Source organism: Rattus rattus, chromosome 3 (genome assembly GCF_011064425.1).
Source record: "Rattus rattus isolate New Zealand chromosome 3, Rrattus_CSIRO_v1, whole genome shotgun sequence".
NCBI classification, from domain to species: Eukaryota; Metazoa; Chordata; class Mammalia; order Rodentia; family Muridae; genus Rattus; species Rattus rattus.
In genome coordinates this window covers 6,399,337-6,412,699 of record NC_046156.1, presented here as the reverse complement: position 1 = coordinate 6,412,699, position 13,363 = coordinate 6,399,337, and the positions used below count along the sequence as shown (strand labels likewise).

General features: G+C 43.5%; 1 protein-coding gene across 2 annotated transcripts in view; it reads right to left on the bottom strand.

Annotated features, from left to right (window-relative positions):
* Nucleotides 1-13,111, bottom strand: part of Tnni3k (TNNI3 interacting kinase) — a 272,604-nt gene extending 259,493 nt beyond the window's left edge. The window contains exons 1-4 of one of the 2 annotated variants that reach the window (XM_032897120.1): nucleotides 13,024-13,111; nucleotides 12,303-12,411; nucleotides 1,368-1,453; nucleotides 56-153 (exon numbers count right to left, since the gene is read on the bottom strand). In XM_032897120.1, coding sequence (XP_032753011.1) covers nucleotides 56-153; nucleotides 1,368-1,453; nucleotides 12,303-12,411; nucleotides 13,024-13,063 — 333 coding nt within the window. In that variant the 5' untranslated portion in view covers nucleotides 13,064-13,111. The remainder of the gene's footprint in view (nucleotides 1-55; nucleotides 154-1,367; nucleotides 1,454-12,302; nucleotides 12,412-13,023) is intronic. The other variant, XM_032897119.1, reaches the window with a different exon arrangement.
* Nucleotides 13,112-13,363: the final 252 nt, after the last annotated feature.

The following is a 13,363-nucleotide window of genomic DNA, read 5'->3' as shown; positions in this document are numbered from 1 at the left end:
ACACAATGTTGTCCTTGACCCTAACAAATTACTTATAGAAATGAAAAGGTCAGACCTTATAAACGGCCAGGTGCAGAGCTGGAAACCCGTTTCTCGTCAGTCTGGAAGGACGGAGCCCTTTTAACATAAGGGCACGGATATGTGACTTGTTGCCTAGAGAGAAATAGGAAAATTGATTTGTTTGTTGCAGGGGTTGTCTAAAGCACTTCGCCATCTTCCTCCGACTTAAGGAAAAATGCCGTTCAGACTTATGAAAGTGTCTGCCCACAGTTCAAACCCACGCCTGTGCACTTGAATTCATTGACACTGATTCATAACTCACAAACTTTCCTCACACGTACGCAACTTTGCACGGATGCCGTGTGCCACAGTCGACTTGGCTCAGAGGCTTTAATTCTTCCAACATCATAAGATTCTAGACTCTAGATTTCAACTGGTTCAGTGGCTGATGTGTGTAATCTCAGCACCTAGGGAATTGAGACAGGAGGACTGCCACAAATTTGAGGCTACCCCAGACTACAGAGTAGATCTTGTCTCAAAAATGCCAAACAAAATAAAAAAAAAAAAAAAAAGCCACGCGGTTGCAAGTGAATCCATCATCATAAATCACTAGTAGAGAGCTGAGGTGACAAGGTAGTCACATGGGATCCTACAAGGGAGTAAAAACTCCTGATGCAGTAGCTCTGGAAGAGGCTAGGCAGCCAGCTCCCGTTGGGAAGGAGGGGATAGAAAGCTGAGTCTGTTCTGAGGGATCAGGAAAGTCTAGGCGGCTCTTGCCCATCAGTAAAGCAACACCATTTCTGCATCCCGAAAGCTCAGCTCAGCTCAGCTTGATCAGTAAATAAATTCCACCTTTCCGCTTGACAATTCATTACCTTTACTGAGCTGCTACTGTACGCTGAGACCCGCCATAAGTCGGGACCCCTTTGAAATCAAATGAAGTACAAGCAGAATGAGACTCCTGTTCACTTGAACAATCTCCTTTATCAGATTCTATGTTTAACATTTTCTTCCCTCCTCACATACACTTGTTTCTTAGAGGTAATCAACTGTCTGATCGCATCAGGGAGTGCTTTCAAGACTCCTCCATTAAACGCAATTCCCAACTCGCTGTATTAAGAAGCACTTGTTGATATCCCAGCTAACTGAGCTACTTGGTTTAGAAAAGAAGATCAATAGAAATTCAGAGATACGGAACAAGCATCTACAGGGTTCGTCGCCCCTGTGAATGTCAGCAGGCTCCTAGGAGCAAATCCTTAGAGAGAAATTGGGTCTGATAGGGTCTTCCTTCTGGCCACTCGGCACCTCATGTCCCTACCTCAGAGGGATAGCTCTGGCTTGAACAGTTTCCAGGCCCAGGCACTTACCGCCACAGACACAGCAGAGGTGTAGCAGGGACAGGCCACGCTCTGTGCGGTAATTTAAACTGACTTCACTGAAGGCTTCATCGGAGCTGAAAAGGCATGGGGTACATGATCAGAAACTCACCTCGTAGCATGTTGCCTTTGTTTGAGAAGTTGTTCTGTAGATTCAGAACTTTATTTTGCCTTACATCTTTGCTCTTGGAAGAATCACTTTTCAGTGATAGGAAGAAGTAAAATTTGGTGAAAATAATATTAATCGTTGAAAGGCTCGAGTTAAGGTAAAGATTCAAACACACAGTTCTGATATAATTAAATAAATATATAATCTAGTTTTACCAAACCCCTTATAAAGAAAGTACAGATGTCTAAAAGTCAAATGGTTTCCTTTACATTCAAACATTTGTATTATATTCATAGATAAATTAGGATATTCACAAAGTGAAGAAAAGGAGGGAGAAAAGGCGGGAGATAGAGAGGGAAAGGGGGCATTGTGCTGTGTTTGATAAGAAGGTGGGAAAAGGGATGTAACCCACATGTATGACAAGTCCTGCCTGAGGCCACGTTTCCTTGCACTCTGGCTGGGTCAGCTGCCTCAGATCACAGAAGATACGGCCGCCGGTGAGCAGAAGAATGGTGGCATTAATAAGTTTCTTGCCTTTGTCCTATCAAAGCCTTTGCTCCCCAGAGGGCCCTGGGAGTCACAGGCAGACTTTCAACAGGAAGTTAGAGCTAAATTTTTTGACCTTTTCAGGTCCTTGGCACTCCCAGGACATTATTCAGTAGAAAGGAGATCATGTCCTTGGCCTCCAGGTCAGCTTCAAGGGGCCTCCAGCCTATTTTAATCTCAGCAGCTCTAGAGATGCCTGGTCTCTGGTGTGGGGTTCAGGGGAATCCTATCACCTTTAAAGTACTTACACTTGAAAGGCTCAATAAACTCGGCCCATTTACATCAAGGCTTCCAGTTAAGAACTTCAAAGGCTATTGGAATTTTGAAATAGAAAAAGTTCTATTCTCCTGGGTGCTGCTAAAAAGAGCAGGCCTCTAATTCCGGGGACCCTGAGAGGCCCCAAGAAAAGCTTTAATTAGCAACTTTAAGCTCTGCGGTCTGTTTTCATAGACAGGGGGATATTCATCTCCTGAACAAAACAGGCTTAGCTGCCCACACTAGAAAAGCATTCAGACCACATAAGTTCATCCTCACTCAGAGGGACTGGGAGATGGTTTGATCTGAACCAAGTTGTGTCACCACAGGCTGGGGATGAAGGTTCAGGTCACTCTACATTGCATATCCCGAAGCGGAAGTCACATGGGAATGTATACAGTCTTAGAATGAAACAAGTCACAGGTCGAATCATTTAGTAAAATATTTGGTTTTACTTTTTAAATTTTGTGCTCTGTGTTTGCATGTGGGTATGAGCACAAAGGCGGGGCTGGGAGGCCCTGGGACTGTAGTTACAGGTGACCACAGGCTGACTGATGTATTAAAAAAGGCACTTGTGTTCTCAGCAAGAGCATTGTGTGCTGTAAAGCACTAAGCCCTACAAGTCGTTTCATTTACCAAACACCTCGGTGGGGCTAGCAGGGTACAGAGAGGTGGAGAAACTTCCCCACAGTTTTCAGCCACATCTGATGTCATTCTGAGCTTGTGGATTGGCGGAGGCTACTGACCAATTGAGTTTACTGGAGCCGATGTGAATGAACATGGGTTTGGAAACAAGATTTAGGTTACCCAAAATCCCTTGCAACAGCACGGTAACCACTCAGTAAAGTTTCGATAGTAAGAGAAGAAGAATCATAACTCAAGGCGTTTTTCAAATACATTGGCAGAAATATTAGGTGAGAAAATAGAGCATTAGGTGAGGGAGTTAGAGCATGGGGGATGGGTGGCTCACAGCATTAGGTGTGTAAATTATAGCATAATTAGCTGCAGTGTGGGTGCATGGATCACAGCATTAGGTGGGTAGCTCACAGCATGGGGGATAGGTGGATTACTCAGATGCTATCTGACAGCATTCCTACCCCTTTCTTTGTTGGTTGGTTGGTTGGTTGGTTGGTTGGTTGGTTGGACACTACAGGTCTATCCTTACATCCCAGAAGATTTACCTAACGATCCCAGAGATGTTTGGTCACATCCAGAAGAGGGCATTAAATGATTTTTTTTAAAGGGGGCTAAAGATGCCCCAAGGTAATTTTTCTCTGGACTTACAACATTCCAAACGTCTCACTGAGGATCTAGTCAGTAGAATGTTTCAGTGAGTGATGAAATACTTCTCATGAGCCTTTGCTCACAGAAGCCAGAGGACAATACAAAGCCACAAGTCCCCACGTCTAGCTTGTGGGACCCATGGATGGACCCAGAGACAGGTTTGGTGGCAAGAACTGCCAACACCCTCTGGTCATCTGTCAGGTCCATTGCTGTATGTATAACCTTGGCAATATAATATAAATGAAAGTTAACTTTTACCCAACTACTCCAACCTGGCTCTTCTCTCAGTATACCCGCCTAAGTTCATACAGTTAGGTCAAAAGTCCCATCCCTTTCTATTCTGGGAGTTCTTGTCAGTTATTTAGTTCTGTCCGTTAACAGAGGTCCCCTTTCCCTTGGCCACCCAACAACACTTTTCATGTCCTATGATGTCATTTTTAGGGTAAATGATACTTAAGAAAGCCTATCCGCTCAACCCAGGGCATCAGAAGCTCTTCCCACCAGGAACTGGACGCATGTCCTGCATAGTTTTTGAGGACAGAGAATCCAGTCTCGCTTGCTTGCTTGCAAAGCAAGGACATGTGCAATTTAAAGTCTTGGACAGATTGTAACCTGAAGTCTCCAGAGGGGGAAAAAAACCACACCTTCCTAAGAGACTGCAAGGCCCAGTGTCCAATACAGCTCAGTGACTGAGGCGAGCTGGGACTTTGTTGTCTTGGGTTATATTCAGCTGCTTCAGTGGCCACTTAAAGCTTCCTTTGGTGTCTGACCTAATATCCTCGTCTCAAGTAAAACCCTGCTGTATTACACTGCTTTGGAGCCAGCCCCTCACAGAATGTGATACGTTTATATGGTTTCTGAAAACCTTTGTCCGTGTTTTTTTTTTTTTCTTTTGCTACTTTTAAACACTTCTATTTCACTTGCATTGTGTCCTTGTTAGCACTTTTATTAGATTGACAAGAGCTATTTTGGGAAAAGGAATCTCAACTGAGAAATGATTTTCTCAAATTGCCTATGGGCAAGCATGTACGCCATTTTCTTGATTACTGATGGATGCGGGAGGGCTTAATGTGGGTGATACCGTTCATGTGCAGGTGGTCTCGGGTTGTATAAGAAAGCAAGCTGAGCAAGCCAGGATGTGCAAGGCAGTAAGCAACATTCTTCCATGGGCTCTGCTTCAGTTCCTGCCCGCCCCCCAGGTTCCTGATTTGAGTACCTACCTTGGTCTTGATCTGCCACAAATGATATTTAAGACAAATAAACTCTTTCCTCTCCAAATCCCTTTTTGTCAGTGTTTATCACAGCAATAGAAACACCTTTTAAGACACTCTGTTTCTGTATGTTTTTAAGTCAGGAGAAATTTTAACAGGGTGCCAATGTTACTGGCAAAAGTACCTTCAAATCAGCTTAAACTTTAACATGAAATTTGAAATACTGCAAGGCTACCTCAGATATATTGTAATTTTCAAATGCCAATGACTTATGGAACAAACTTTTCTGTCTCAGTTTTAATCTGTTTTGGCATGAAATAGACATACACGAGCTGATAATGATGCTGTTGAATTTTGAAAGTTGTTGAGTACAAAACGTTCAAAGTAATGTTTTGTTCAGTGAGAAAGCACAATGTGTGCAAAGAATTAAAAGGGAGATAATGAATTCAGTGTGAGGAGAGGCACCTTCTATTCACCTCCTGAAAAGCCCCTCTGGGCCCTGCTGTACTCCTCTCAGCAGCTTTCAGAACCACAGCCAACTGTGGGATTTGGGTGTTACCTAAGTCGCCCCAAACACTGTAAGATGACCATTCTGAGGAAGGGTGAACAACTCTTAAGGTTTTAAGAAGCCTTGGGAAGCCATGTGTTCTTCCACAAAGACTCAAAGTATTGTCTGAAATGTTTGCGTAGCGTTTGTGCCAATAATCAACAAAACAAACACAAACACTGCCAAAAACAGAGACTGGAAACCAAATTCATGTTGTCACAGGTTTGCATCTCAAATTCTGTGCTTGATTGAGGGTATCTCCCTCTCCCTTCCCTCCACCTCTCCCTCTCTTACTGTTACTCCCCCTCCCCTTCCTCTCTGTCTGTCTCTGTCAGTCTCTCTCCCTCTCTCCCTTTCTCCCTCCCTCCCTCCCCCTCTCCCTCTCCCTCTCTCCCTCTCTCCCTCTCCCCTCTCCCCTCTCCTCTCTCCCTCTCTCTCTCTCTCTCTCTCTCTCTCTCTCTCTCTCTCTCTCTCTCTCAGGGCTTAAGGCTCTCCTGCCCTCTCCCACACCTCTTTATCCGCATGCTGTATGGCTTTTACCAGGCTCCACTCAAGTCCTCTTCCCCTCCCCTCTTTCTTCTTCCAGAAACACTGCCTCTAATATTCTTGTTCCTCTCCTTCTCAAAAGCAAAGCTAAGCAGTGAAGTCAGAACCAACCTAAATCAATGCTTTAGAAAAAAACATGCTGTTAAAGGCTGCTAGTAAAAGTCCTACAATGTCTCAGCCGTCCAAACCTCACAAGACCTTACACCAAGCTTATTATTATGTAGCTACTTTCCACCACCTGCTCTCTATGGCAGTAATGGATGAGTTTAGAGCCTAAATTTGTTTCAACCCTCTCTGAAATAGTAACAGTCAACAGATGCTTCTGAAACAGATAACAGGAGAAACAGAGTAAAAGGACCACTCAAGACGGGAATTGGGTTCCATAAACAGAGGTGGGAGTGAGTGAAAATGATTCTTGTTGTAAGTGTGGGGCTCCGACGTAGAAGGTATTCAGTAAACAGGCTTGTGGATATTCATGGGACACTTGTTGGAAAAGATCTGGTTGGTGATTTCTGTTTCACTGCTCCATGGGACTCTGCAAAGCAGTGAATAAGAAGGTATAACTAACCATGTGGAACACAATAGAAAGATGATATCTTAGTTGGGGTTTTTATTGCTGTGAAGAAACACTATAACCCTGATAGCTCTTACAAAGGAAACATTTAATTGGGATTTCTTACAGTTCAGAGGTTTAGTCCATTGTAGTCATGGCAGGAAACGTGGCATCTATGCCAGCAGACATGGCGCTAGAGTGGTACCTCAGAGTTCTACATCTGGATTCTGGGTAGCAGGAAGAGTGAGGGACACCGGGCTTGGTTTGAGCATCCAAAACCTCCCTATGAGCTTATGGGGTGGGAGTGGAGTCCATTTTCACTCAAACCATCACATTGTACTCCCTGGCCCCCATAGGCTTCTATCTATATCATAGTACAGAGCTGCATTAGGTCAACGTTAAAAGTCCCCATCCACAATCTGTCATCATCTCTGCACTGTTTAAAGATCCAAATTTCAAAGTCTCTTCTGAGACTCATGGCAATCACTTAAGTCTAAACCCTATAAAATAAAATAAAAAACTGTCTGCCGTACTTCACAAATAGTGGCACAGGATATACATTCCCATTTCAAAGGAGAGGAGAGGGATCTCAGTGAGAAAATAGCAAAGTAAAGCAAGACTCATAACCATCTGGGCAGAGGCCAAACTCTGCATCTCCATGTGTGAGGTCAAGCACTGTTCAGATCTTTAGCTCCTTCCAACTTGGTTGACTATGACACGCTTCTTCCTCTTGGGTTGGTTCCACTCTCTATTAGCAGCTTTCCTCAGGAGCTACCCCATGACTATGGCACCTCCAACGTTTTGGGTCTCCACGGCAATCTTGGCTTCACCTTTACAGCTCTACACAATGACTTCTCTAGGCCTCTATTCAGGGACACTCCTGACACATGCCTGGCCTTATCAGCTTTCCTTAGTCGTGGAGGAAGATTCCATCATTTTTGTATCCTCGACTGTAAAGACGGAGCCACATGGTGGGTGCTGCAAAGCTCTGGTGCTTGCTGAGGCTGGAATATGGCCTCCTTGTTCAAATCAGTTTTCACCAGCTTTCTGTTTGTAATGATGTCCTTCATTGCCTAAACTTGACTGTCCTTGGACTCATTCTGTACGTCAGGCTGGCCTGGAAAGTGGAGATCTGCCAGTATCTGCCTTCTGAAGGCTGGGATTAAAGGTTTGTACTACCATGCATGGCCCTAAGCTTTTCTTTAATCAATTCCTCTGTACAAGTTGAAAGCTCAGCTAGGTGGTGGTCTTGGAGGGAGGTCCCCACCCCCTTTATCCCACTTAGCATTTTGCTTTTCTTCAGTCTGTGTACACTTCCTAGAGCCCCCTTTGCCCTCAACCTGTGTGTTTCATCTTTTTAGTTACTCATCCTATGCCTTTTCATAATACATCTGCATAAGCTTGGCCACTAATAGCCAAGCAACAGAGTCCATACTAGACGGTCTGAAAATCTCCTCTGCCAAAGCTGTTAATCTATAATTTTTCAATTTGACCTCAGGAAGACATTTTGGGGGGGGGGGACAGGGGCAGATTGCAGCCACATTCTTCACCAAATGATCTCTAGGCCACATATTAATATTCTTCCCTCTCTGAAACCTCTTGAGCCAGTCCCTCCACTTCAAATCACCCTCTGTCTTCCAGGGCGTCTTTAGCACCACAATCTTCCAGACTCCTACTAGTATGGCCCATTAAGCCCCATGTAAAGTGTCCAAAGAGTGAAATGGTATTACAACAATACTCCACTCCTACAACCAACTTCTCTCTTAGTTAGGGTTTTTATTGCCATGAAGAGACACCACAGTCATGGCATCCCTTACAAAGTAAAGCCTTTAATAGGGGCCGGCTTATAGTTCAGATGTTTAGTTCATTATCATCATGGTGGGAAGCACAGCAGTATCCAGGCGGATGATGTGCTGGAGAGGAAGCTCAGAGTTCTACGTCTGGATTCTCAGGCGTGAAGAGGAAAGAGAGACCCTGGCTTGAGCATTTGAAATCCCAAAGTCCTCCTCCAGTGACACATTTCCTCCAACAAGGCTACATCTACTCCAATGAGGCCACACTTCCTCATAGCGCCACTCCCTATGAGCCACTAGGGGCCCTTTCCATTCAAAGCACCACAGGTCTTGGACAGTCATCTTCTTTCCTCTCTTCTTGCATTTTCTCTACTTTCGGGAAGACTAATTAATTTTTATCTGCTTTGCTCAATATTTCGTCCATCAGTATATCATATCAGCCAACTTCTCAAACATTTCACTTTCGTAATTTCCCACTTGTGCTTGTGTCAGATGTCCTCCGAGAGAACGAGGTCATGGATAAGAAGTTTAATTGGATCACGCAGCAGCACACTTTTATGGCTAAGAGTTAGAGGCTAAGAAAAGAGTTTATTACGCTTCAAGGCAGAAAGTAACCTTTAGGTACAGAACTACCCTTTTTAATAATTAAGGAAATAATTTACTATTAGAAAAATATTCATGAGTGTGACTTAATCTTAATTAGGAATGCCATCCAGGACCCAGAAAGCACTATGAACTCATTAGAATGTATTGTTGGTGAGGGGCATAGCAGGTGATAAAAATGCAAGAAGGATTCAGAGAATAAATTGAGCCCCAGGCATTAGAACATGCAACCAATGCCCAGTTGTCAAGGAATATGATGCCTGCAGCTCCTTTAGAAGAGTTGATGGGAGAGAAAACAGGTTGCTTCAAGATCTTAAATATTTTAATTGTGCTTAGCAGAACAGAAACATTTGACTGGATGTTGATGGGAGATGAGAATTGTGGCTGAAATTTAGGATGTAACTCTTTGAAAAGATTTCATCCCCATTTTAAGTTCAGCCAGTAATTTTGCTCAGAATTGCACCTCCAAACGTTGCAGGATATGCACTCTCCGAGTTCACTTATTTGGCCTGCCTTAATAAAAGTCGCCAGAGTCCCCAGTGGATGGAATCTAAGAGGATAAAGACACCTTAGCAGTACAGCACGCATGTGGTGGGCACCAGCTAGGCAGTTTCTTTATCCTTTTAGAGGTAACATACCGGTGTTATTCATAAACACAAACACAGAAAATCCTCACAGGATGAAGATGCGCTTCTAGTGATCTCTTAGAGCAGAGAGGAGTCTGGCCCATGGATAGATAGATGGTGTTGTGAAGAAGTGAGTATTGAACTGATAACTGTGGAGATGAGAGGCAGCAGAGGAAGTACATTGTTTGTGAACGTAAGTCACATTGTATGTGAACGTACCGCTCTCCCTTCCCTCCTCTGGCATCTGTTTTCATCTCATTCCTGCCTCCTATTTATGACTTCAACACATGTCCAAAGCCACAAGTGAACTTGATTTTTCATTAGAGAAGAGAATGGCCCATTTCCATCCCCTTCATCTTCCCCCCACATCAGGGTCTCACTGCAAAGCAGCTGTAAACTGCCACAGACACAAACTGAATTAGCCTGAGTGCCTTATGTCTTTTCTGCACTCTAGTTAAAACCAGGGGTATTATGCGCGTGAGCGGATGAGGTGGTGGCTCATTGCGTAGTTGACTTTTTCTAAATGAATAAGACCAGCACCTACTGATAATGTCAGAAACAAAGCTTCCAGGAAATGGACAAGGGACCACAGACTGAGCAGAGAACTCTTCCCATGACTGTGCTAACTGCACATACGTGAACAGGGATCCGACCCTTCATGCAATCTGCATCCTTAGAGAAAGGCACACTCCCAGGCACCTGGTACAGCTGTTTGCCACAGCATAGCTCCATGCTACACAATCTCTGATTAAGGTTGAGGCATGAAGGCTCTATGCATCCACCACCGAGCTTCTCAAAGGTGACTCTGTCATAGCTCAGCTGATTTCTCCAACAAGCCTGAACATTTTGTTGGATAAACCACGAGTTAAGACCATTTAGATTCTCGGCATAGCCTCCTTTCTCTCCCCTGTCATCTATCATTTTAATCCAAAGAGAAGAAAGTTCTTCGAGCTCGACCCTGAAAGCAATTGACTTTCCAGATGGAGCTGTCTGAAGTGACAGAATCGGACAACAGGCTCACCCTGACTCCGTGGGCTGCACCAGATACTGACTTCCTGCCACCTCACCATGAGTCCTACCTCTCTCTAGGAAAAGAGAACCGAGTATAGATTCTTGGACGTTATCCTTACAGATTGGGGTCCTCTGATGAAAGACGGACCCATTGAACCTAGAACATTAGCAGATGCCTGTCACATGGTGAGAGACTTTCATGTGCTTCCTAGCACCTGAGCATGATGTGGTATTATGCAACCAGCGATGCCTCAGTAGCCTCTCATCCCAGCCTGCGTGTGAAGACCTGAGAAGCCCTGCTAATACTGGTGGTGAAGCTATGATGAATTAAGGGCAATGGGTGACAGTGTTCCCCAGCCATGCTACATTCGTGCACTTATGATACCTGAAATTTCTTTTGAGGAACATGGCATTTGGGTATGACTCCCTTTTTCTATGTAAAATAAGAATGGTCTTTGTTAGGAGTTCACTATGTGAATGAGAGCTGAGACAGACCTGGACAACTGGCCCATGTCTAACTTCTTGGCTGGTGTGCTGGCTGGTTTTATGAACGATGCTTTCAGCAAGTCACTGGAGAAGAGGAGCCTCAATTGGCAGCATGGCAGGTAGGCGGGCTGTAGACAAGCCTTGATGAGCAATAACCTTTTAATGCCAGACCCGCTGGTACAGCTCTCTGTGTGGTATTTTAACCTTGGCCTCATTTCATGTCATTTCACTACTCTGATTTTGCTACTGGTACTAAATCTTATATAGCTAATATAAATATCTATGTTTCCAATGATGTCTGAAAGAATAACCCATACTTGAGGAATGACAACCCCACAGGACAGAACTGACCCGCTCTACTGGCATTTTTTCTTAATTAGAGATTAATGGGGGGAGGGCCCAGGTCATTTCGGGTAGTGCTATCATTGAGAAATTGGTCCTGGGTTCTGTAAAGCAGGCTGAGCAAGCTGAGGTAAGCCAGTGTACGCACTCCTTCATGGTCTCACCAGCTCCTGCCTCAGGTTCCTAGCCTGCTTGGTTTCCCTCTTTTCTTTTTGATGATATGAAATGTATAGGAACCCATGGTGACGAAGCCCTTCTCTCCCAAATTTGCTGGATGTCAATTTCATCCAGCACTGGTGATGACACAAGGCGTTTGGAAGCTTGCTACCTTGAAGCATCCTAGTTTCTCAGAATCACATTCGATTTCCCTAGGAGGTTGTTGGTACAAATTGGGTTCCTGCCCATCTTGTCTAAACATTGTGTTTAGACTAGACCAGGATTGTTTGTTTTCCTTCTTTGTGTTACGGAGCAGAAGCTGATATCACACATATTACAAGAATGAGGGTAAAATGATACTCTGTTCCACGGCAAGATGGCCTTCGATGTCTACAGATGTCTATCTACTCTGTCCCCCTGGGAGATTGCCTCAAAGTCTACAGGTTGAGGAGGTTGGTAAAACTTATCCTAGCCCTCCAGGGAGACTCAGGTTAGTACGAGCAACCCTTTCAAATAAGCAATGCTGTTGGTTAGTGGCACAGACTAAAGAATTTAGTGATTAATTCCAGAGCAGGTTACTTGGAACCCTGGCAGTTTGTATTCTGTGGTCTATTTCCCAAGCTCTTCTCCCTCAACTTATCTGAGGACAGAATCTAGGTTATAGTTTTCTGAGGAAGCTGTGACCTTTCAATTTTGTCTGCTTATGAGCAGACAACTTGGCATTCTAAAATTTAGTCTGGTTACACCTAAGACCTACCTTAGACTGTCTATAGCTAAGGCTTTACGTTTAAATGCATGACAGATCTAAAACAAAATAATGGAGACATGTATTTTGAAAAGTCAAAACTCTGACTTTACCCAAAGATGTGCCTTAGTTCTTGAAATTCATTTTCTTTGATTTGCAGGTCATCTTCCAGCCTTTCTATGATAATAGCATAAGATTCACTAACTTTCTTCTTCCATTCATCTGGAAAAGAAAAACAAATGGGATTGATTCATAATTGCATTTTGCAAAAACGTAGACAGAGATCATAGCGTACAAGTAATCAAAACCCTGTTTTTTATTCTCAAATCTACAATACTTAATTTAAATGACTGATTGTGGGTTTAATGCAGATGTTTATGTTTGTAATGCAATCACTTTGGGATTGTAGTAATTGAGAACCCATTTGATATTGTACAATATATTTACATAAAAGGACATATTTGACTTATTTCATTTGATTTTATTGCATTTTAATTGCAGCAATCTCAATTCTAGACAGTGTCTTTTAGCTTTTAAATGCTAGATACTTAAGATACAATTCTAAAATTTCTATATTCAATAGTTCTTCAAACTTTCTATCGTATTAGACCAAAGGACTAAACTAATATTTTTTTTTACAAGAAATTCTGTTTTCCTTCAGAACTCTTTCAGAGAAAAGGAGTAAGTTCAAATGAACTCATGGTTAATATACTCTGCATTCAGATCGGCACACATCACAGTGACTTAACGTTCATTCACTCTTACAGTTGAGTCATGGTGTGTGTAAGAAAGTGAGAAATGTTAGCAGAACATGGTGAAAGTCAGAATAGTTACCAGAACAAGTCTGTGTTGGTCTGGATTTGTAATTCCCCATTTTAAAGAAGTCTTTGCTTTTCTCCTGTGCTGCTGCCCTTCACGGTACAAGATTCCAAGTCCTAGTGCTGTGACAGACCGGTTGAAAATATGTTGATAGTCTCGCTAAAAATAAGCCAAGTGCTGAACGGAATGTCATGCATGGATGTCAGAGAGCAAAGCAGAGTGTGCCTTCAAGGGTGAACTGATGGAGGAGCGGCTGGGCTTGTTTTAGGGGAGCTGCCTGCAAAATAAACAACAAATATTTCAGTTGTGCTATTGGTTTCCAACAGTCGATTGCCTGTTCATCCACACATGCCCT